Source organism: Zeus faber (genome assembly GCF_960531495.2).
Source record: "Zeus faber genome assembly, chromosome: 4".
Lineage (NCBI taxonomy): Eukaryota > Metazoa > Chordata > Actinopteri > Zeiformes > Zeidae > Zeus > Zeus faber.
The window spans coordinates 19162816-19187878 of record NC_137191.1 but is presented as its reverse complement, the minus strand read 5'-3'; the positions used below and the strand labels follow the sequence as shown (position 1 = coordinate 19187878).

The 25063-nt window shown below is 44.5% G+C and overlaps 1 protein-coding gene across 1 annotated transcript in view; it reads right to left on the bottom strand.

Moving 5' to 3' along the window:
• The window catches only part of lef1 (lymphoid enhancer-binding factor 1), a gene marked incomplete at both ends in the record, with an annotated part of 43246 nt that extends 18729 nt beyond the window's left edge, over window positions 1-24517 (bottom strand). Inside the window, 3 exons of the mRNA XM_079998845.1 lie at window positions 21162-21289; window positions 22589-22655; window positions 24308-24517. Of these exons, the coding sequence (XP_079854971.1) occupies window positions 21162-21289; window positions 22589-22655; window positions 24308-24517 (405 nt within the window). The remainder of the gene's footprint in view (window positions 1-21161; window positions 21290-22588; window positions 22656-24307) is intronic.
• Between the last annotated feature and the right edge of the window lie 546 nt (window positions 24518-25063).

The window sequence follows — 25063 nt, the reverse complement described above, 5'->3', positions numbered from 1 at the left end:
GCCGGCTTTTCACCTCAGTTTCTGCTTTAAATGCGGACCTTAAATATGGTCTTTGAAGTGTGATCAGTCCGCCGTCCGGACAATTTAGTTGAAAATATAACGCAGACTGCGGAAAGTGCACCAGTGATTCTTTTTTTGGCAAAAAAAAAAAAAAAACATGACAAATCTGTCCTGAAAGACCTAGTGACCCCATAATGATCAACTAATTAAGCAGCAAAAGAGGCTTTAAACTCTAGCCCTGGTGACGTGGGTTTTTTGACCATGATCAGGCAAAGTCAAAGGTCGGGGGATAATCTGAGGACCAGAGACGCTGACCATTATCCTTCGCAGGGGTTGCTTAATAGCAGGGTTGCGAACCCTAATGAAGAGTTAACCTCGGGCCGATGCAGCCCAGACATGCCTATACTGGAGGGTAAATGAGAGCATCCACGGCCCCTATTATTTTACACCTGTCCACTCCCATATATGTTTCCCTGTGGGAATGAGATAAGAACCAGTGAAATTGTCATTGAGGTACCCTGTTGTCTTCCTCTGCAACTTGTGGCGGCGGAAATAGAAAACGTTGATGGCGAATACTTAACATAAAAACAAAATATGATCTGGCATTATGCCAAGGTGGTAGCCCAAGAGCATCTATGATAGCCAAGGGCTTTCAAATGCTCTGATTTGTATTACTGGTGAGGCCGCTTTTGGGCTTACTCAGTTACAGCTGTCAAAGACTTTTTTTTTTTTTCCCCAGCTACTGAATAACCTGACTATTGTGATCAAATCCAAAGAAAAGCTGCCGTCCTCTGGAGGGAAAAAAAAAACAAAAAAAAAAAAAAACACAGAATGTGTGAAAATTTGGTTCTGGAAGCCTTTATGAGAGGACACTTCCAGGAGAAAAAAAAAAAAAAGGTGAAAGGTTTGTTATCCGTGAATGAATTCATATGGCCCCAAAACAAAAATGATCATTATTGGATATTTTCTTTTACACACACACACACACACACACACACACACACACACACACACACACACACACACACACACACACACACACACACACACACACACACACACACACACACACACACACACACACACACACACACACACACACAAATAACAACCCAACACACCAAGTTTCTGGAGGAAGTAATTTGATAGCCTTGACTGACCAACGCGTACAGAGCGGGTCATGCAACGTCACAGCGATTTGATCCAGTCTTCATCCCTTTGCTGTTTCAAAAAGCTCTCTGCAGCCAAAGTATCGCAATGGAGGACAGCCATATTGGAGGTCCCTTTTATTGTCAAGGAGAAATAATAGGCTTAGGATATTTCTATTCATATTTTTTTTTTTTCCAAAGAGAGAGAGACAGAGAGGGAGAGAGTGAGACAGAAAGAGAGGGACAGAGTGAGAGAGAGGGAGAGGGAGGGAGAGGCGGCACGGATTGAAAGGAAAATGTTCCATTTGGAATTTTATAACCAGGCTTGGCCAGCCCTTTTAAAGAACCCCTCAGATGTGGTTTTAAGAGAAATTCATTGTGCGGAACTGGAGCTGGCAGGGAGCCGTGCACCGAGGAGACACTCCAGTGCATTTTAGCAGAGGCAGCCAGCGCCTTGGCACACCGTCTCTTAACGGACAGAGAGGGGGAAATAACATATTTCATATGGGTGGTTATGGTTTTTTTTTTTGTTGTTGTTTTTTTAAGATGACTGTGGGATTGTATCGACAAATCGTACTCCCCGGATCCCAAGTTGACTACGTTTTGGCCCACGATGCCTTGTTTTACATGTGTGGGTGTTGATGTCGTTGCGTGTGGAGCATATGAGATGGCTCTCTGTTCGTATTGCCTTTTTAGCACTTCTCCCCCTCCTCTCTGCTCACAGCATGGCTTTTGTACTCCACTCAATTATCCCACTTCTGCAGAGTGGGGAAAAAAAGGGCTAACCGGGAAATTATATGCAATGAGGACTCTTCGCGCCTGCAGCTACAATCAAGTGTATGTAAACCATGTGAGGTGTTTCACAAACAGCCAGGGATGCGGAAGCTCATGAACTACATATGGATTGCAGTGCTGCTTCATTTTGCAAAGTTCTGACCTTCTGTCCTACAAAAACAAAAACACTTGGTCACTACTAGCATTCTTTCTGGGGGATAAAGAAAGAAAAATAGGGTGTGCCCCAGTAGGATCAATCTTTAGAGCCACCGTCAGACCAGGTGTTCAGTCTCAGGTGTGTGTGGTGAAATGTTTGTTCACCTTTGTTGGGTAAAGGTCACACACACACACACACACACACACACACACACACACACACACACACACACACACACACACACACACACACACACACACACACACACACACACACACACACACACACACACACACACACACACACACACACACACACGACTGCTGCTCTTCACCAAAACCAGTGGAGACCCTCACTGGGGAGGCTTAAATAAATAACCAATTACCATTCACAGAGTGGGTTGAACCCCACCAGCTTTCTGCGGAGTGCTAAAAACTGAATGTTTTATTGGCAGGATGGCCCCTTGGCCAAGGGGTTTAATGTAACGAAACCCAATTAATGGAGAAGAAAGCCAAGCCGCTAGCAAACTAAGGAGCGCTACAAGCCTGGGGTAATGAGAGGAACGAGCAGAGCCAACCACGGGGACAAGAGTGGAGGAGGCTCCGGATCGCAGGAAAAGCCTGCCCTGAAGATAAATTTACATCTATGAAGCTCCCAAATCCCCTCTATGCCCTCCTCCTCCATCCTCTCACCCCCCCACACTCACTATCAATTCAATCCCAAATCCTGTATCCTCACCAAAGTCTGGTACTTGATGTAAACCAATGACACCAAGGACTGTGTTTTATTCAGGACTTTTTTTTTTTAAATATACATAAATGTACCTTATATTCAGCTTTATGGTGACGATTTCTACTTATCAGCACAAATTTCCATGGGCACCATCATGGTGGTTGTCCTCATTTCACAGATGACTCATAACATGGCACCGCACACACACACACACACTTTCCACAAAACATACAAATTTAAAATATGTTCCTGGTTAATGGTCAAGAGTTCACACACACACACACACACACACACACACACACACACACACACACACACACACACACACACACACACACACACACACACACACACACACACACACACACACACAAACAAACAACACTGAATAAAAAAAACCCCCTGAACCTTAAAACAAAGTCCACATTTGGGCAGAACAACTTCCAAATCACAAGTCACAGGAGTGGATGAAAACTAAAAGGGTGAATGTCCTACAGTGGAAGTCCACAGCAAAAGTCCTGATCTCCAACCACTAACAATCTTTGGCACCGTGGTGCATAAGCATTACCCATCTAATCTGAAGAGCCGGGAGCAGATGTGCTTAAAATAATAAGTCAAAATCACCATGGTACACATGTGCTCAAAATAACCACGGTTGCTCGAAAAAAAGGGCGCGCTTCCAAATGCGGCTACATATAAATTGTATTTTAAGATAATTTTGATATGCTTCAAGATGTTCAAATATTCCCACAGTGCACTTGAAGTGGGTTACCCGACCTGGTGACCCCACTGAATTTGAATAGTTGCATAACATGGTAGTGACATGGTAGCGTTCATACTGAAAGATTAGTATTTGAAACCCATATGAAATAGGCCTCATCTGGATAAAATAAGACCCCATTGTTGAACAAAAGTACCCACTTTGAACAAAATGTCAATATGTTAGATATAATGTAAAACTGGGGTTGAGGAAAGGGAGAGAGAAAACTGAATGAGAACTGGTCATATGCAGAATGTCAAAGGTTATATTTAGCCCAGAGTTTCCGTTATCCGGTAATGGCCAGTTTTTGATCGGGAAAATCTGTCCGACATATTTAAATCTCTCCGGTCATAATGTCTGGTGAAAATAATTCTCTCCAAGCACAATTTGAATAAGTGCTGGGTGGATCATTTCCATAAAAAAAAAAGTCTGCAGATCTGTTCATTTCCACGCTCAGCAAGTTGCAACAGGAAGCCAATCAGTTTGGACGATCTAAAGCTGATCTGAAAGCTTCACTTCTGACCAATCCCGTTTGTCGATATAGAACTAAGCCCCGCCCCCTCCCCCGTGGCCAGGCTGTGTTTGTAAACACACACACACACACACACACACACACACACACACACACACACACACACACACACACACACACACACACACACACACACACACACACACACACACACACACACACACACACACACGGAGCAGAGACAGAACGGAAGCAGAAAGATGATGTGTCGCTGGGACACAAACATCCATAGTTTGGCGGGGTTTTTTTTAAGTTTTAATTTTAAGCTCCAACACAAAGCAGACGGTGAATATTCATTGTGTAAAATATGTCGACGGCACGTGCCGACAAAAACGGACAACACAACAAATTTTATTTGTTTAGACCTACTTGCCATGTTTATTTTGTTTTTGATTTGATCAAAATGTAATTTTAGTGAGATGTTAATTAAAGCGGCTGCACTTGTTGTTCACGAACGGAAATTATTTGATTTCAAGTAGTAGTAAGTAAGTAGTAGTAATAATTGTAATTTTCATTTATTTATTTTTAACATGGCATTAACTTAATATTCAATAAAAAAATATATTATTCATCTACATGCCTTGATGATTCTCTATATAACCTGCCTATTAATTGTTTTTAAGCTCAATAAACACAGATAATATTTGACCGGAATGTCTCCCATTTGTCCGGGACATTGAAATCTTCCAGGACACGTTAACGGCACCAATTCTTTCTAACGGGAAACTCCGATTTAGCCAAAGATATGCGATACAAGATCAGGGCTAGTGTTACGCCCATTTTATTATGGACCCGTGTGGGAACGGCATCGGGATTTTAGCGTAAAAGCTGGACATGCAAGGTATTTTCAACCCGCTTCAATGCTGATTGTATGGCAGATGACTGCTAGTCCCGCGCTCAGTGAGTTGGATAACGCCTGGTGGAGGTGAGGTCTAGTGAGCGTCGTATGGCAGCCTGCGTGGGGCTCTTGCTCTGGCAGAGCCCACAGCACACTGCGGGATCTCCACCTTACGGCGGGACACAGGGCTCATTATCACCGCAGGACATGGTCACATCAAAGGACCGAGGAAAGGGCAAACATTCTGCCGAAGAGCCACTGTCAGCAGGCCCGAAAAGAACGAACACACACACACACACACACACACACACACACACACACACACACACACACACACACACACACACACACACACACACACACACACACACACACACACACACACACTTTTATAAAAAAACATTGAGCATCTAGTATTCAACTGGAGTAGTAGTATTCAGTTCATTTGGACTTTATCTCAGACCTGCGAGCGCCGAACACCGTCAACAGAAGTCAACCTTAATTTCGACAGGACCCTTCAACTCAAATTTGCATCCTCTCAAACTGACCACGAGCAGAAGATTTCAAACGGCATCCCCTCTCCAGAGCTATTAATAGCCAGCCCACTGCATGAATACACTGCATGATTTATCATTAGAACCCAGCTTTGGACTGCTGAGTAGCTGCATTCATGCCAGGCACCACATTCATGCCAACCGCCGTATTTACAACAACACTGGAGAGGGTCCTGGGAGACTAACACAAATAAAGATGCAGCACAAGCTAACGTGCGCGTAGCTTGCGAGCTAAAACCCAAACACAATAACAGAAAACTGGGAGGAAGAGGAAGAGAAGAGAAAAAGCAGGCACAAAAACAGGGGAGAAAAAGTGCTGAGGAGAGGCCTGATGCAGAAGCTTCATAGGCTGTCGAACAAGAGAGGATTTGCCTGCTACACCTAGATAGTGTCCCCAACTCCCCCCCCACCCATCCAATGAGCTTTCGCCCAGGTATTCTGGGCATGAATGGCTGTCAGTTTGGATTTGGGAGCTCAGCGTTGAGGAGGAAAATAGAGTCTGGTGGGGGTCTTTGTGTCCCTCTACCTGTAGAGATGAGAGCTAGAGACAGTGCTCCTCATACTAAGCCCCAACTACCGTGGATCCGATGCAAACGTTTACGCACTGCCTCCGCTGAAGGAAAAGGTGGAAATATGAGCGCGGCAAGCGAGCACGATGGATGGCAGATGGATGGAGGTAGACGGCAGAAGAGGCACCGCTGTGTTTAGCGGAGAGGTTTTTTCGATGGCACGTGCCAGAGGAAGGCGTACAGGGAGGTGATTTGAACGAGAGGCTGCTTCTGCCTGGGCTGTGGAGTGTGCTGACCTAGATTTTCACCATGCATTTCTTCTGCACAATCAAAGCACGCACGGGACTGAAAATTGTGTCAGTTGGAGGACTTTGTAACAATATTTCAGTGTCCGCTACAGTGTGCCCATGAAAATTAAACATCACCACTGAAAATCTCATCCACGCTCTGTGTATTTTTGTAAATGGTGCAAACTTTGGGTGGCAATCAGTGAGATTGCCTGTGTTGGGTGGAGTCAAGTCCCAGAATGCCATTCAAAACTGCAATGGTTTTTTTCCCCGACATCACTTTATTTTCTTGAAAGTATGCGTTCTTCTAATCAATTGATTTGTTTTTCTTGGTCACTTGAAGTGGTGGAGATATTTTTTTATCCAAGCGTGCTGTTCCTTTTTTTGAATGTTCATCCACGTCGACAGTTTGTCCAAGCTTCGCATTCTTGCGAGGAAAGGCGGCCCCCACCACAAACAATGGAACCTGTATATAGAGATATACATGCTGTCATGTAGCCTCCCAGATCACCCGGTATTTATATTTGTTTTCATGTTTTATTTTCATCTGGTCAGTTCCACATGCCATGTCACTAACCTCCATGTAACTTCAGATCGGCCCACTTCCCTTTGTTTTGCTGTCGGTCCCTTCCTTCACTTGGTTTCCCATGCCTGCAGCTCATTCCCTCGTTAATTGCTCAAGTTAAATATCATTTGTTCCCTGCCAGATTGTCTTTTGCATTACGCAGAGCTTTCCCACACTACTTCTTGATTACTGTCCGAACCGCTGCCTGATTGGAAATTTCCTGGACTCTAATTTTCTGCCTGTTCCCTGCCAGATAAGTTTGCCTTCTGACTGTTCTCCTGGTTTAAAGAGATGGCGGCACAGGCTAGTGCTCGACAGCAACACGAGCAACAACTCAGGCCCTTGCGGGGGGTTCTCCAGGAAACCTCTGCATGCCATGATGAACGTTCGGGGGCTCTCTGCGACAAGATCCAGCAGCTCACTCTGGTCAGTCAAACAACAGCTGCTACATCACCTACTCGTTCTCCTGTTCTTGCCGTCTCCAATCCGGAACCTCACCTCTCCGCTCGGGAACGCTTCTCCGGAGCTCGAGGTAGCTGCCGGTCCTTCCTCACTCTCTGCTCGTTATCTTTTGAACTACAATCCCTCATGTATCCCACCAAGAGGTCACGAGTAGCTTTCATGGTCACCCAGCTCATAAGACAGGCTCAGGATTAGGGTACCACTGAGTGGGAGGCAGTCGCCCCTCTGCTCTTCAGTGACATGACAGCCTTCCGACGGTCTCGGAAAGCTTTTCAACCACGCTACACCTGGCCGTGAGGCTGCTCGTGGACTTTTTCCATTACATGTCCAACTGTCCGGTAAATGGAGGAGCTCAGTAAATCAGAAGGCGCTGGTGAGCCGTGCTAGCCGCTCCGAAAGACCCCTTGCGTCCCCCGCTACTTGCTCAGCTGGGATCGACCAAACCACCTCACATGGTGTCAGTTCTCATTGACTCTGGAGCTGATGCCAATATTTTGGACTCCCTCCTGCCAGAGCAACTGGGCATTCCAGGCGGACCACTGTCGAAACCACTTGACACCACAGCTCTCGATGGTCACCTTCTCTGCTACGTCACTCATCGTACTGTTCCTGTACATCTTGGCATATCGGGTAACACCATGAAACGCTTACATTCCATCCGATACATTCTCAACTAACAGCAATCTTGGGTTTTCCTTGGCTCCTGACACATAATCCACAGATGAACTGGGGAACGGGTTCCACTCTACAATGGAGTTCATATTGAAACTCAGTATGCCTCAGATCTGCTCGGTCTTGTGTCCCTAGTTCTCCTCCTCCCGCAGAATTCCCTAACCCCTCTGGGGTTTTAGGATCAGCAAAAAAAAAAAAAAAAACAAGGAGACAAATATAACTTGAAATATAACTGGTTTCCATTTATTGTGTAAAACACTTAAAGCAAGGAACATTTGCCCATGGTCTTAGATGAAAAAAAACAAAACATACCAGATGTCCAATGTTTAAATAAATTCTTAAAATATATAAAAAATTCATTACTGAATTGTTAAATTAAACTGCAATATGAGGCACACTATACCTTCTTCCTTTAAACATGGTAGTAAATGGAAAAAATATTAGATCCGCCCCCCAGTAACTGAATTGAGTTCCAATAACAAACCAGTCTCACGTTCAATTTCTCACATTTATAACAAACTTAATTTCATGAAAATCGGTTCAGAATTAAGCAAGTTAGTCGATTTTGTAGAGAAGTCTGCATCTCTCAATACACATCGTATTTGTTTACTAGCAGATCTTGACCACTCCAATATTACGGGCGGTCAGATGCATAGCGGTGACATACAGCAGCTCATTCTCAACATGTCGTGAAGTAGCAGTGTCGTAGCGTGAACCAATCGTTGCGCTTCAGAGTAAAACACAGCACGCATCTGTCTTGTCTATCTTATTTTCACTGCAACTCTGCATTGAGATTTATGGAATTATTGCTTTAAAAAGGTAACAGCAGTAAAACTGTATTTCACTATGAAGGTTAAATTTTACAATTGATCTGGTTCACGGGCAAGCCGAACCATGGGGGCGATGCGTATGGATCCAGGATCAACTCGATCCGTTACAACGCTAGACTGCAGTATTGAGCTTCCATACCCGAGAGGTCTATCCCCGAGATGAAGGCCATGTAGACCTACATCCAGGAGTCGTTGGTGGCGGGTATTATTTGACCCTCTTCATCTCCAGCTGAAGCTGGCTTCTTCTTTGGGGGAGAAGGACAAGTCACTGCGACCCTGCATCGACTACCGTAGTATGAACAATATAAATGTGTAAAACGGGTACCCCCTTCCGCTCATATCTTCTGCTTTCAAACTCCTGCAGGGGGCAACCATGTTCACCAAGATGGATCTTCGGAATGCCTTTCATCTGGTCCGTATCAAGGAGGGCGACTAATGGAAAATGGCTCCTGCAGTCTTCAAGGCCATGGTGAATGATGTTCTCAGAGATTTGATTATTGTCTACCTGGATGATATCCTTATATTCTCCAGATCGGAGCAGGAGCATGTCCGCCATGTCAACATTGCAGATGGACCCAGCCAAGGTTTGTGCAGTCATCGACTGGCCGGTACTGGCCACACACTGCGTTGACCTCCGCGAGTTCACCTTTCTTCTGGTTACCTGCAGCGGACAAGGCCTTCAGTGAGTTAAAGAATCAGTTCACCTTCTCACCCATTCTTCACCTGCCTGGCCCCTTCTGTCAGTTTTTGGTGGAGGTGGATTTGGGCGTAAGGGCTGTACCAGCAATTGCTCCAGTTGCCCTGATAACCACCTTTTTGTGCCAGCAGAGGTATGCTCTTGCAGTGAGAACACTCCTCCTGGTTAGCTTGCCATCTTGGGGTAGCCAGGACTCTAACTTCTCCGACAATTTTTACGGTGGGAATACAAGGATCGGGACACTCAGGGGTTTGTGGTTGCATGTCCAGTATGCTAACAAAACAAGAACTCCCGTCAAGCCCCAGCTGGTCTCCTCCAGCCTCTGCCCATTCCCCATCGTCCGTGGTCCCGCATCTCTCTGGACTTTGTCAATGGGCTCCAATGGGCTCCTCGCTTCGGAAGGTTACACTACTATCCTCACTGTGGTAGATTCTCCAAGGCTACTCACTTTATTCCGATGTCTAAATTGCCCACAAACAGAGCGAGGGCTGTGACCCTAAAGACATTGTCTCCAATGGGGGGGGGCCCCCTCAATTAATTTCTCATTTCTGAACTGAGTTTTGCAGTCTGCTGGGGGCCACAGTCAGCCTCTCGTCTGGATTCCATCCCCAGTCCAATGGCCAGACGGAGAGGACGAACCAGGAGATGAGACCGCGCTGCATGGTTTCACAGAATCCTACCTCATGGTCCAGACAACTGTTATGGGTAGAATATGCCCATAACACCACACCCAGATCTGCTACTGGCCTCTCGCCATTCCAGTGTTCGTGCGGCTATCAACCTCCTCTGTTTCCCAGAGCAGAACCGGGACGCTAGCATTCCATCTGTCCAAGCCTTCATCCGGTGGTGTCAATGCACCTGACTGGCCTGTGCCACTCTACTCCACACCTCCGACCGCTATCAGAGATCAGCCAACCGTCGCTGAACCCCGGCCGCCGCCTACACCCTGGGAAAGAGGGTCTGGCTCTCTAGGTGGGACTTACCCCTCTGGGTTGAGTCCAGAAAGCTGGCTCCATGCTTTGTAGGGCCATTCCCGTATCCAAGATCGTCAACCCAGCAGCTGTTCATCTGCGTCTCCCCTGGTGTCTCCGCATCCATACCACCTTCCACATCTTGCGACTCAAACCGCAAACCGGTCTCGTGCTTGTGGGTTCACATCCGTTCTGAGCCACTGAGCATAACACATGCATAATATAAATACATTGAATGGCTGTTTCTTTAACTGCAAGCCCAAAAAAAATAAGTGTATAAAATATAGTGTATATCTTTCTAATTAAAAAAAACATTTATTTTTTTAACACAATAATTTTACAGATTACCACTTTTAAAAGAAGGCATGTCCCAAAACAGTCCTTGTTAGAAAAGTATCACGACAGCTGAACTTCTGACCCTTTGTGTGAAAGCCCCAGTTTGTGGTATCATATTACCGAGAGAGGACCAACACAAATAGAAATGTGCACTGAAGCGTCAGGTTTATTTTTTTTAGGTTTTTGATATTAGTAAATATTATGAATAGTACAGTGCATTATGCTCATGCTGCATAGTCATGTATGAAGAAGCATTTGTGTGGATCTTATTACAAATCTTTTCATTTACCATTATGCACAATGGAATAATACTTGCGGCCCAATGTTTGGGTGCGAGTCCACATTTTAAAGGGATTAACTGGTAAAGACAGCAAACAACTGCCTTTCAGCCTGGAATTAGTCATTAAAACCACACATTTTCCGAGGGTGTCCTCAGGCTACACACACACATAGCCCCTTACTTCTGAATGGAAGCTCAAAGCTATTCAAATGGTATCCCCTCTGAACAAATGGCTTTCTCCACCCAATGGAAGGAGGGAACACTTGAAGAACCTCTCAAAGGACCTGAACCATCACAAGGACGCCACGCCCCCACGGGTTACTTTTGTGCTTGGTTTTATTAAGCTTAATGCAAACAAATCAATGACCGTGTAAGACATGGCCAAGGAGTGCATCAGATTATACCGTGAAACCGTAATTTTGGGGTAAATTTTTGAAACGCAAAAGTGCTACTTAAGCTCCCGACTATATGACCACGTAAACAGCATAGGATGCTCCAATGCACCTGATGCTATACTTGAGAAGCGTCTGTCTGTTCTAGAGAAAAGCGCAACATGCTACATACACCATTGCAATAATACAATTGAATTCAGTCATATTTCAGTCAGATCACATTTAAGAAAAATATTGCCTTTAAGCAATCAGTGGGTGATTTTTGCACTGCATGAGATGTTTAAAATGTGCGTTGTTAAATGTCTTTTTTTGAGTATCACCTCACAAATCAATGCCCATTGTAAAAACACATTACAGTGTGGAAGGAGTCTTTTTAAATGGTCAAAAGACCAAATCAGATCATCTTCAGAGTTACAATTACGTTAATAGTTAAGACAAAAGACTATCAAAGCAAGATGGCAGAGGTGGGCGGAAGGGGTGAGGGTGATGGAGGTCCTCTCTAACCTGCTCTCCCCCCCCCCCCCTCGCCACTGTCCTCGACTCAGTGCTTGATGGGGGTGAATGCCATCCAGGGGAAGGCGTGCGTGCGTGTGTGCGTGCGCGCGGGGGAGTCCAGGCCTGGGTACTCGTATTGCACTACCTTTCATCTCAAAAAGATAGGAGTACGAGGTCGAGGCGGGGGGGGGCGGTGGAGGGAGGCGGATGGATTGATTTGATATTTTGATGCATTGTTTGATGACGGGCAGCTCAAAGTAAAGAATGCATCTGTGATGTATTTCCATCGGAGGACATGAAAAGCTTTCACCTGGGCCCCCCCCGTGCTGCGGGTCACGGCCCTCGGCGGATGTGAAGTGCTACCGCTGAGACGGGCGGTGGCCCCTGCGGATGCCACATACATCCATTCCAGGTGACCTTTTAATTTTTTAAAGCCACTGGTGCCTTTAATGTCAGTCTAACCCACAACAACCGCTGAATCATTGGGGTTATCAACAAATTCTATTTCTTGTTTTATTGTGGGGGGTTTTTTTCTTACATGGGCGGTACGCTGTATTGCCTTATTGTGTACATCTCAGAGAGAGAAATAACTGCCGTCCATCATTACAGAAGTAGCCGGATGATCAAAGGAGGCCGGGAGCACGAGCGAGGCGAGACCATCAGACGAACAAACACGTTCTTGCTAGATATCTGTGTGGATTTCATCATCCAACATCAAGTGACTACTGAGGATAAACAAAGCCCTTTTCACTTCCCTGTGACATCAGCGCTAAAGACAGAGCACAGACGGGGGTTGGGGGAAATCAAAGGAACAGAAATATTTCCAATTAAATGCAGTCATATGTTCCAATAACCAGATTCAGCAATTTGACATCTGTTCGCGCTAAAGACTGAGACTCCTTTAATCTAAAAAGAAAGATATATATTTCTATAAATACTACTAATAATAATAATAATCATAATAAATAAATTAATTAATATATTTGAAACCTGGTGGCATGGGGTTAGCCGTTCCACGTTTTGTGCTGAAACCAAATTCCCACTTTTCAGCCGCTTTCAGCTAGCAAACAGAATTGGGATTAAACACAGACAACAGCGGAAGAGTGATAATTGCAATATGTTAGACACCGCAAATTTACATGATCAGGCCGACTCACACTGCCGGGGAAGAGAGGCGCTTGCTTTCCCTCAGTGACTTGGGGCCACTGAGTTTTTCTCCAGCCATGGCAAATTGGGCGCCTGGGGCAGGAGCCTTGGCCAAGCTAGCATTTCGGAGCCGGCTGCGGAGGGCGTGAGGGATAGAGATATGGAACGCTTGATGGCGGCAGCGGTGGGGGTGGGGGTGGGGGGGTACGACGGAGGTGACATCTTGCACACGCTGCAACACAAAGGCGGCCTGGCTCGTGAGCACCAGACTCACATGCTCCATAAAAACCAGGAGTCTTTTTTTTTTTTTTTTGCTCTGCCCGTGCCAATCGTCATAAATACACTACATCTGCAAGTGTAATCACTCCAGTCTACTTGGATTTTCTGCTCCGCTGGACGGAAGCAGGGCAGCCTGCTTTTCAGCACCTCTCTCTCTCTCTCTCTCTCTCTCTCTCAGCCCTGCATTCCCCGTTTCCTCCCCGGTGCCCTTGCTTCTACCTGGCTGATATACCTCTTTGGTGGCGGGTGCGTCCAGTGTATCTCCAAAGATTACAGGAGCCCCGGACGCTCAGGTAACAGGAGTCGCTAATCTGGGCGGTGTTGGATTACACATAATTGCCGCTGCCCCGTGATTGATTTCAGCCGTGGAAGGGGGGGACTCTCTCTCTTTCCCTCTCTCTCTCTCTCTCCCCCTCTCCCTCTCTCTCCAAGCCCCAACCCACCACTCCCCCTCTCCAGCGTTCGCGAGCGGCAGCCAAGACTCTCCATCTAGTAGGAGGCAGGAGGCTTTGAAGAGATCAAAGCCTAGGCCGGGAGCAGTTGCGCGCCCTGGGAATACGGGAGAGGCTTTCTGCTCCTCAGCCCTATTTTCTAGCGTCATGTCGGATTGCAGCTGTATTGCATTTCACCAGTTTCCTTAATGCTCTTGGTTTTGACTTTGACATCAGTGATCCCCCCCCCCTCGGTTTCTTCAAAAACAAGGGGGGGGGGGGTGAGAGAGAGAGAGAGAGAGAGAGAGAGAGAGAGAGAGAGAGAGAGAGAGAGAGAGAGAGAGAGCGTGAGCGAGATCTACAGGCTGATTTTTATTTTCACAACTCCATAATTGGATAGTTCAAAGGAGAGGAGGGGAGAATGCAGCATTTGTTTTCAATTCGGCGGCCGATATGAAAGGAGCGACAAACTTTTATGGGTTCCCCAAAAATTAAAGACAGCTTTTTTCACAGTCAAAGAACAGGGTGTTTCTTTTTTTTTTTTTTTTTTTATGGCCGAGACCACACAAAATGACTCGATAGCAAACCCCTCCTTCTCTGCTGAACAGAAAAACCGCTGTGTTTGCTCAGGTCTCCAGTTCATTGTATATATTGGACACTGTCTGAGGAAGATTTTTCGCAGTTTGATGTTCACTGCCATAAGGAAAAAAGAAATCACCGACAAATAGCGCTGGCTATATGCATCTTTTTATTTAACGACTTGGCTCATAAAGCCCAGTGGCGAGAAGACACGCCTTGTACCGTAGCTACGCAGGCCCTACACCAACCTCCTACATCGGGGGCTATTAATATTTCAGCGCTGTCAGATACACATTGCATGCAAGCTTCTTTAACTTGCACACCCACAGCAGAACGAAATAATGAGCTTCTGAAAAATATGAAAAAGCAAGAGATGAAGGGAGGGAGTAAAGGAGGGAGACAGTGACTGACCAGCCTCACACAACAGAGCTGCTATTGATCATGTTAGACAACGTGAGGGCTGTTTTTAGCCTCTCTGAAGTCTGGACACAGCCAGCAGGATTTGCACCCATGTGGCACTGTTAATTGCCTCATTGCAGTTTACTGGCTAATAACACCTCGGCTCCATAGATAGCGACAAAGTTTGCGCAATTGGCGTCGATGGTACATGGATTTTTTTTTGGTGTGTTTCCTCTGACCCCCATCAATGAACAGTTAGGTGCGGTGTTCAGCTTTTAGGGACCACAGGCAAGAATTTAGTTATGACCAGGAAAAGTAACGCTTATTTTCCGAGGGAGCATATCGCCGTGTCCAATTCAGGAACAAGCAATGCTTTTGATAAACAATGATGCTTTGCTACTCCGATCCAAACTGGCAATGGAATACATCTTGTTTTCTGTAGTAGAGTCAGTAGAAGTAGAGTTTATGTTCAGGGAAGTTCTGACAGACTTTTAGCAAGGAGTCATGCTGAGAAACGGTCCATGACTTTGACTCCCGGTCACCATCAATGCACACATTGGTGAGGCAGCAAGATGGAGTGACACCAACTGTGCAATTAAAGAAAATAACAAACTAAAAGTTCATATTCCCTCATTCCAGCTGCTGTGGGTCCACTGCTGCAGGAAGATCCCACCCAGACACAACACTCCCTCCTGGCTCGGTCGTCTGCTGACCCCCGGCGATCAGCGTCAGGCTGAAGGTGAGGAGTGAGGCTCCTTCAGCGGGTGTTGAGACCTGTAAGCTGCATTTTGTAGAGCGGGCTATAGCGGCAAAGTACTGAGTACTGGGTCAGATCAGGGATGCTGGGTTCAGTGAGTTGCGGAAGGAGTGGGTTGTGAAAGTGGGTGGAAGTAGATTGTGGAAATCGAAGTGCATTTTGTTTTGAGCGAATAAGAGAACAAAAACTATGAATATAGCCCAAAAATGATAAGAATATACACCAACCATGTTCCAAACATGCAGTGCTCATCAAAAACTCATTCAATTGATTTGGTCACATGTACTTTTAATACAACGCAAGTCTATAGCCAACTTGCAGGCAGAGCTGCAGCACTTAAAATACGGATTCCAGTCCACGTTTTGAAGGACTCGACACTGTCTAAGACTACAATTTTTAAATTGAAGGAATGAATGCATATTGAAGATAAAAGGAGCAAGCCAGTGTTTTTTTTTTCTTCCCTGTCTGAAATAAGACGGAAAGGATTGGCCACGAGCCACACAGAGTTATGGTATTAAATTAGAATTTCACTGTTCTGGTGTTGGTCAAGCTTCTGTTTCTAACAGCTGAAACGGTCGATTTGGGCTCGCAAAATAAAGTCTTTGACTCAACATAGCTGATATTCACAAAGGAAAGTCATGATTTCAAATTGCAGTATTAGTGGCACTGCATTAAAATAGGCGTTTCCCTGTATTCCCTTTATGCTAAAACACAAAGTTCAACCAACCAAATCTCAAAAAATATCCTCTCAACTGAACACTGACAAACAATATTGAGAAAATCAATCTTGCCAATATAATCCAAATACCTAATTCATCGTGTTGTTTTTGGTTTTATTGTTACGCAACACATGGGTCTCACATGGGAGTGAGTCATTCCGGTGAGCTCCAAGTTAACCAGTTCAAATACACTGATAACGCAATTGCAACCACATGAAGTCGTTAGAAGGGAACATATGGAGTAAATGTGTCAACTGGCATCAAACAGTAAAGAACCAGAGGAGAACATGGGGTAAACAGTATTGTTTATAAAGTGGCACTTCAAACACAGCCCAAGAGGAGAGTGTTGAGCCTTTGTGAGGACACACACACACACACACACACACACACACACACACACACACACACACACACACACACACACACACACACACACACACACACACACACACACACACACACACACACACCTGCACAAGAGATGCCATAAATAATGCAAGAGCCAGATCTGCATTGAGAATCAGTTCTGGTTTAGGAACCCAATCCAAATCCACCACAATCGATTAGCCACCACACAAGGAATTTCTCCAATCAAACTTCTGTTTGAATGCGCCTCAGAGAGCTCTGGAACAGCCTCCTGACCCCTTTGCTGATCCGTCAGTTTGAAGTAATGATTATTATTTTATATTGGCAGCTTTTAAGTGTTGTGAATATGACTCAAAATAAGTGATTGCAACTGCAGTTCCACTTTAAATCATTCATCAGCTCTCGGCAAAATATGACTCTTGCCATTTCAAGCTAATTTTGCATATGGAAAGGAATTTGTGCCATATTTAAATACAGTAATCATAATGAAACAACGTCAAATGCACAGATTACATTGCTTTTCATTGGTGACATTTATTCAGTATTCATTCCATTATTTTCACTCATTGCTGCTATACCAAAAACCAGCGAGTGGAGATATGCTTTTAATGAATAAAATGGGTCATTTTTGTCGGAGTTGTATGAAACTTACACTGGATGCATTGCATGTTGTATTGGATTCCACTGTGTGGTTCTTTAAGTGTGACAAAACGAAATGCTAAGCACATTGTTGCATTTCTCCAAATGCCCTTGCAGTCTTCTGAAAAACAATCCCCCCCAAATGGAAAAACAAACATTTTATCACAATCATACCACAGCGGGGCACAATTTTGGCTCGGGGGCTTACAGACCAACTGCTAATCAGTCCCTGAGTCCTGACCTGTTGACCTCAGGTGTGCGTTTAACCCATTTGAGCCGAGCCCTCGTCAATCCGACCAATCTTGACCAGGCTTTGTTGCGGATTTTCTGCGAGTCACAGCTGAACAGTCATGGGTTCACCATCAAATGTCACCCCAGGAGGCAGCGGGAGCCTCCTCCCCATCATCATCATCATCATCATCATCAACAACAAATGAGGAGCGATCATCTGCTACTCCCTTCCTAAAACATCTTTTGTTAGATGGTTCTACTGAAACTCAGCATGTCCACTATAGAGCCAGAGATCAATATATCTGCACAATGTGCAATAAGTTGCCATCTGGAAGATGGTGTGTGGACATGGAAGGCTGCTGGGAAATGTAGTGTTCTCTTTAATAAGGATCTTCCACGCTAGGGCTGGGGGCATTGGCTGAGGACACACATGGCACTGGGGGACACGGGAGCGGTCTCAGCAAATCCCGTTAGGTAAGCCTGGGTTAGTGATTCCACGCTGTGAGACGCTGGCTAGCAGATCCGTCACGTTCTCACTACTTCAAAGGAAAGCGCTGCACTGCAGCCTCCTTGTTCGGGGATCTGCAGCCAAGGGTCCACGGGGAGAAGGACTGCTCCGAGCTGCCCCGAACCACAACAGCACTGCCATCCATCTCGCCGCTCATATGCTGTTGCTCCAGACCCTGAGATATACAATTAGCCCCTTGGATTTGAGAATTAATTTTATGTTACCATCGTGTTAAAATAAGTGTGTGTCACCATGTGTGTTGAACTCCGCTTGGCGGTTAGGGAGAATGAGTGAATGAATGTCTATTTTGCATGATTCAAGAAAAGCCACTCCCCCCCCATCGTTACATCAAAACTAGTAGGTTTGTTTTAAAGATCGAATTTTAATACTAAAAGGGAGCCATTCATATGATTCTGACAATCACTGTGAATGCAATATTCAATCAAAACCAATGTTCCAGCGGCGCCTTATACACCAACGCTCAGGCATTGACAGCAAGACACACGAGCAATTTAAGGCCATTAAAGTAATGGTACGGAAGTGCTGTTTTTACAGTTCCCTACAGCAACGACACACAGACCTAAATCAAGCAGGTGAAAAGGACAATAATCATTAAAAAAAAGGTTTGTCCAAACTGAACAAATACCATAAGCCCTTTAAAAGCCAATTGGCTTCTTAGGCAATAGCAGGCGAGCGTGATTCCTTTCATGTGGTTCTTTTTAAAAGAAGAAACCACACCAGCCAAAGACGGAATAATGTTAAGTCTCAACTGCTCCCAATTACTAAACAGTACCATTGTAAGTAAATGAAAACTAACCAGACACCCTATAGACCTAACCCAAACCGTGCAGATGCTTTTATCTCCAAACAAGAACTGAAAAGAGTCCGCACACTGAAACCATGACACACCTGTGGTTATTTCCAGTACGCAGTACCGGTGTTAAATAGCCATTGAACTGTTGACCTTTACACAAACGGCCTTTGTCCGTAGTAACTTTTCAATCCTGGCAAAAAAACATATTGACAATTTACGGCTCAGTCATGGCTGAGCACCATGTACAGAAACGCCATGGTCAATAGGAATCAATCTAAACTGCTTGGACTCCGCAAACAGTGGGTGGGGATGGAGCCGAATAAAAGAGGACGTGCCTTTGATCTGGTTTGAAAACCGAGCCCCACCGATGGCCGGCGATGGAGGTGGCAGGATGACATCCAGTGAGGAAAGCTGGGGAGACTCGTATTCACTGAGCTCTTTTTATTAGATCAGTGAGAGAGACGTATAAAAAATGACTACCGTTTTATTGAAAACAGGAGGGGGGGGTGCCATAGTGGATGAAATTAAAGTGCGTCCCTAAGAGGCTCTGGCAGCCAGTGAACTGCCTGCTCTAATTCATTCAAGTTCCCTGCTTCCATATAGATCTTTAACTTTAAAAAGCTTTAAAATTGCATACGATAGACTATATAAAAAATAAAATAAAAACACAAAGAAAGTGGCCATAAAAAAAAATTTGTATGACAAGCATCTGAGCCCACATTTCATAAAGCATTATATTAATTTGTTAAGGGTGGCGGGGGGGGTGTGACTCACAGGGCCATCAGTCAAAGTTGTTTTTTTCCCCACCTCACAAAGTCACATTTCATCCCCTAGAACAGCAAAGAGGAACCAATGCAATTTTAACATCATTCAGGGATAGAGTTGCGTGTACAAGAAGATCCTTTGCACACAGCATGTGGCCTGTGCACCCAACAATCAGGCATCTGTTTCCGAAGCGCTCATTCTCATAAGACTCAAACCCAAAACTTTGACAGGTTTATTCGCATGAAACCAACCTGAAGAACGGCGGCGGCAACACACACACACACGGGCCCAGTTCTTGATTATTCAACAAAATGAGTGTGAGTGAACATCCACACGCCGACAACACACAGGTTTGTGGACAGTCGTTTAAAGCCATTGAACCATAGCCAATCTGAAGCTGCTGTCTTCCATGTGACACACACACACACACACACACACACACACACACACACACACACACACACACACACACACACACACACACACACACACACACACACACACACACACACACACACAATAGGATTAGGGTGGACAGCTGCGAGCGTACCCTGCGTTTTGTGTGTGTCTTGCTGGGGGAAATTTGCAAACAGAACAGACACAGGAAGCCGCCAGTGAGGGACCTGCAGTCCGCCCAAAATTAATACCGTCACAAGGACATCAGTCCAACAACGCAAAGCAACCCTGGATGGCCTGGTACCGTCCTCTGCTGCTTTTAGGGCACAGGGATGCGGTACTACTGTATTTCGGAGGCTTGCTCCGAGCATGTTGACATGCAGAACTTTTAGATATAACAAATAATACAATAAACAACAAGAACAAACGATATATATGGATGATATCAAATCAGGTTTCCTGTTGCCAAAAGTCAAAATTTGGTTGTCAGTTGGCAGATTAAAACTGGGACTGGGTAATGATGAAACACAAATAAAACCAGCATAATGATTTTAACTTTTGAAGAAAATGTCTTTAAAAAAATCAAAAATTAAAAAATACATTTGATGACTTTCTACCGCCAATTCCTAGAGAATATGCCGAATCAACAAAATAAAAAAAAATTTATAAATAAAAAATTGACCGGGGCAAATTGTACGTGTTTCTTTGTTTCACTTGTTTGTTATTTTTCCTTTTTTGTAATAAAAACTAATTGCTAAAGATCATGATACACAAATCAAAAACACACATTTTTCAAACACTTTCTGCCGTTTTCATTAAGAAATTAATGTGAATATAAATCAACAACAGGCGTCTAAGCTTTATTTAAAAAATTAAAAAATTAAAAAATGGGCAGATTAGAAACTTTGTTGCTAAACAACAGGGAAAAATAAAATTCCCATTTAATAAAGCCTTGAAGAACGCCACATCTTGAACTATTCATGTCCTATTTCTTTATTGTAGATGTTGATAATAAAATGACTAATTTAATAAACAACAAAAACAAAACACTTCCTTGGGGTTGTGGTTGAGAGGCAAAGTGATACACAGGGTTTAGTATAGAGAAGAGTAGATGGAGCAGATAAAGAGAGTTTCTACTGACCGTTCTGGGCATGGGCGGCGACAACGAGCCGTTGTTCATGTAGGAGTCGTTGCTCATGTTGGTCATCATAATGTAGCCTGGGTAGCCCGAGTACGGATGGCCTTTCCCGTACATGTCCTGATGCTTTCCTGCAAAGAGCCGAGAAAAAAAGAAAGTGTCACGTCACTGTTTCGTTTCTATAGTGCTCAATATTATTAGGGCCATAAATAAAATTAACTACGGCCTTTTTCCCCCTGGATCATAATGACGCATTTCGGGAGTTGCGACGGGCGTGGGACATTGTTCGTTTAGTGATTCATTTCAGATTTGTCACAGCAAAGCCGGCCCCCTCGACACAAAAAGTTCTCCTGCCGGTTTCTCGATGCCACAATGATATCGCTGTCGATCGCTTTGACCTGTGGCCCGAGTCGCCGCAGCCTTTTGTTTGTGGCCTTTTCTTCTCACCCGCGAGAGGAGGGTCGTATTATGCAGAGGAACAATGGAGCCCCTCTGTGCCAATTAGCACCAATTAGAAGAACATACAGACTGTGTCAAAACAGGACACGCCCCAACTATTCGGAGAGGGGGCCCCAATGCAACGGCGATCCCCAGTCTCGCTGTATACGGGTTAATACGACCTTGTGTGTGTGTATGTGTTGGGGGGGTGGGGGTGTTTACGAGATACAGTAGCCTGATGGCAACATGGAGCTCGAAGCCTGGTGTGGAGCAGGCCTGTATGTGGTTGGGGAAAGGGTCGGGTGGGGGGTGGGGTCTTTCGTAGGACTGAATGGGGAACAAAGAACAGGCACACTTCTACTCATGGCTTCAATCATGACCTGCGGCAGCGGGGTCACACTGCCCAACTGGGAGCAGCTGAGCCCAACTGGGTCCAGCGAGACCGGAACGACAGCAATGTGTTGCATTGGACAACACCAACGTCAACAAAAATCCTGTCAAATCACCATTCATGTAATGTTGTTATAATAATCATTGCCAATCCATAGTAAAATACGTTGTGTTGAATTAATATCATTTCTGTGGTATGGGGCATAAAATAAAGACAAAATATCAACTTTAATTATAATATATATATTTTCATCTCCAAAGTTTTTTTTTGTTTTTTTTTATGATTCCTTAACAGGCGCCCGGAGCTTTGAGGTAGGTAACAGGAAGCAGTCTCAATAAGGGTTATGGCATGTCCTTACACGAGGGTTTGGGAGATTATCTGTCTGAGCCGCTAAAACAGGGAGTGTGATAAGGAAAAGGGGCCATCGGTGTGACTGATCACTTCTGCAGGGGCAACAGGCGGGTGTCAGGCTCTCCACACCACACTCTGCACTGGAAATTAACACCGAAAATCTAAGGTAGTCGATGGTGTTGGTGTTGGTGTGTCTGTGTTGTCTTTTAATGCAGTACTTGTGAAGCAGGAAGATTCAAATTCTACCCACCGTCGTCCGGATGTTCTCTGTGTTTTTCATGATACGAGTCTTGCTGCATTTGGGATTGTCTAGCTGCCTGTGGAAAAACAAAAATATATGGTTATTCATTTTTTGGGTTAAACATTACAGCTGTGTACTTTAAATCATTGTTGTCGTCTCAGTCAGCCACAAACACAGCTCGGAGCAATGTCATCACTTTGCCTGTCACACAAGTTGACACACACACACACACACACACACACACACACACACACACACACACACACACACACACACACACACACACACACACACACACACACACACACACACACACACACACACACACACACACACACCCTTAGGTAGCTTGTGAATTAGCATATTCAATGTCACTCATTTTCATGTCCACTTTTAGAAGAAAAAAATCAATGCCCCCCCCCCTCCCAAAAAAAAAACATCTCCTGGATGCTGCACATCCATTTCCACTCTGGTCTTAAATCAGAATTGGTAAGAGGACCTTCTTTTGTAGTTGAAAGCCCTCAGGGTGGCTTCAAGCTGAGACTGGGAACTTCCCTGGATTCCCAATTAACATTCAGCCGCTGTCTCCTACGTCTGTATGACATTTGTTAGCGTTTGTGTACAGTCTCAGTCAGGAGGCACCCAAATTCCATTAACATTGGTTAATGACAAAGTACCAAACTCAAGGTAGAAAGTGACGGCTCATAAACATCTTCAGCGCTCCATAGGTGGAGGCTGTCAGGACAGAAAATAAATATGGATTTTACTAAATCAAATTGCTTTTATTATTTTATATTATAAATTGTGCACGCTTAGGGGGAGTGTGTCCTACATTCAGACATTCTGGCTTTCTAGATGCAGATGTTTAACAGGGGATGTGGCACTGAATTAATAATTAAATAAAAAAAAACTAAAAAAACAACTCATTCTCATTCCATCAAAATTATTATGAGCAATTACCAAACGAATTATTACAACACTTTCTCAGTGTATCTTGATATTGCTAATTGAAAATTCATTTCATAACCTGTTTCTGAAAAGACATTCAAACAAATAAATTCATCACTATTTAAACAGTGTATCTGATCTAGAGATATTCACATTTATATTGTGATTAAATTGCAAATTGAAATAATTAATTTAAACAATTTTTCTACAGTGTCTCTGAAAAGACATTCACCTTGATTTTAGGTAAATTGTAATTATTCAATTCTTAAAATGGGAAAATTGTAATTCCTATTCTTTACACACACACACACAATCAAAATTGTTTGATAATTATTATGTGGATAATCCAATGCGAACAGCAAATTATAGTCAAAAAAATAAATTATCTGCCTGTGCACTTTGTATTTAATGGACTCTGGGCCTTTCAAATAAATGCATCACCATGTTTTAAACGTGTTAAGCCACCTAGGCCTGTACACTAGATTTATTCGATAATGTTTATTCTAAACAGCAGCAAATATCGCTCCTATTCTACTCACAAGGCTTTGAGTATTAAGACATTTAATGTGCTTATTGTATTTCACCGCAAATAATCGAAATTAATATTCCAATAACAGCCAGAAAAGAAAAAAGATCAAATACCACCTACGCCATAAATGACCTATGGTGGTATGACCACTCACATTCAGAACTCCACTTTCAATGGATTGACACTGTCATATTTTATCTCAAATAAAAACTTACCCTCAGGTCCTCCACCAAGTAGTCCTCTCCACTCACGTCGTGGCCGTTGCTGTTGGGGCTGCTCTCCGACTCGTTCACCAGGGAGGACTTGATGTCGGCCAGATCGCCCTCCTCCTCCGAGTGGCTCAGCTCGGCGAAGATCTGCTCCTTCTGCGGGTCCCCCTCGTCCTTGAAGGGAATCATCTCGTCCGTGGCGCAGAGCTCCGGGTCCCCGCCGCCTCCCCCGCCGCCGGATAACTGCGGCATTTTGTCGGACCTGGTAGCGCCGACGACAACCCCTGACTGTCCCGTGACTCCTGAAATACCCCCCAAAACAGTCACTCACACACGTGGTTGTGTGTTGTTGTTGTTGTTGTTGGATATATATATATTTTTTCTTTTTGTTTTGTTTGTTGTTTGTTGTTGTCCTCTGGCGTGGTTTCCACAAGGAGTCGAATTACGACGAATTGTAAACCTTGCAGAAAATTCTAAAACAAAATAAATAAAACCAAACGAAAAAAAAGAAGACGAAGAAGAAGAAGAAGCGTGTGTGCGTGCGTGTGCGTGTGTGTGCGTGTGTGTGTGCGCGCCCGGTGCACGCCGGGACAGCGGCACTTTGAAGAGCAGCACGCGCTTAAAATATCATCACTACGGCGTCGGTCCAGCGGAATAAAAACAAAAAACAAAAAAAAAAGACAAAAAGTTTTCAGAGAAGTGACAAAAACAACAACAACAACAACCGCAGCAGCAGCAGCAACAGCAACAACAACAACAACGAAAAAAAAAAATCACGATAGTTCCTCGTTCGGGTGG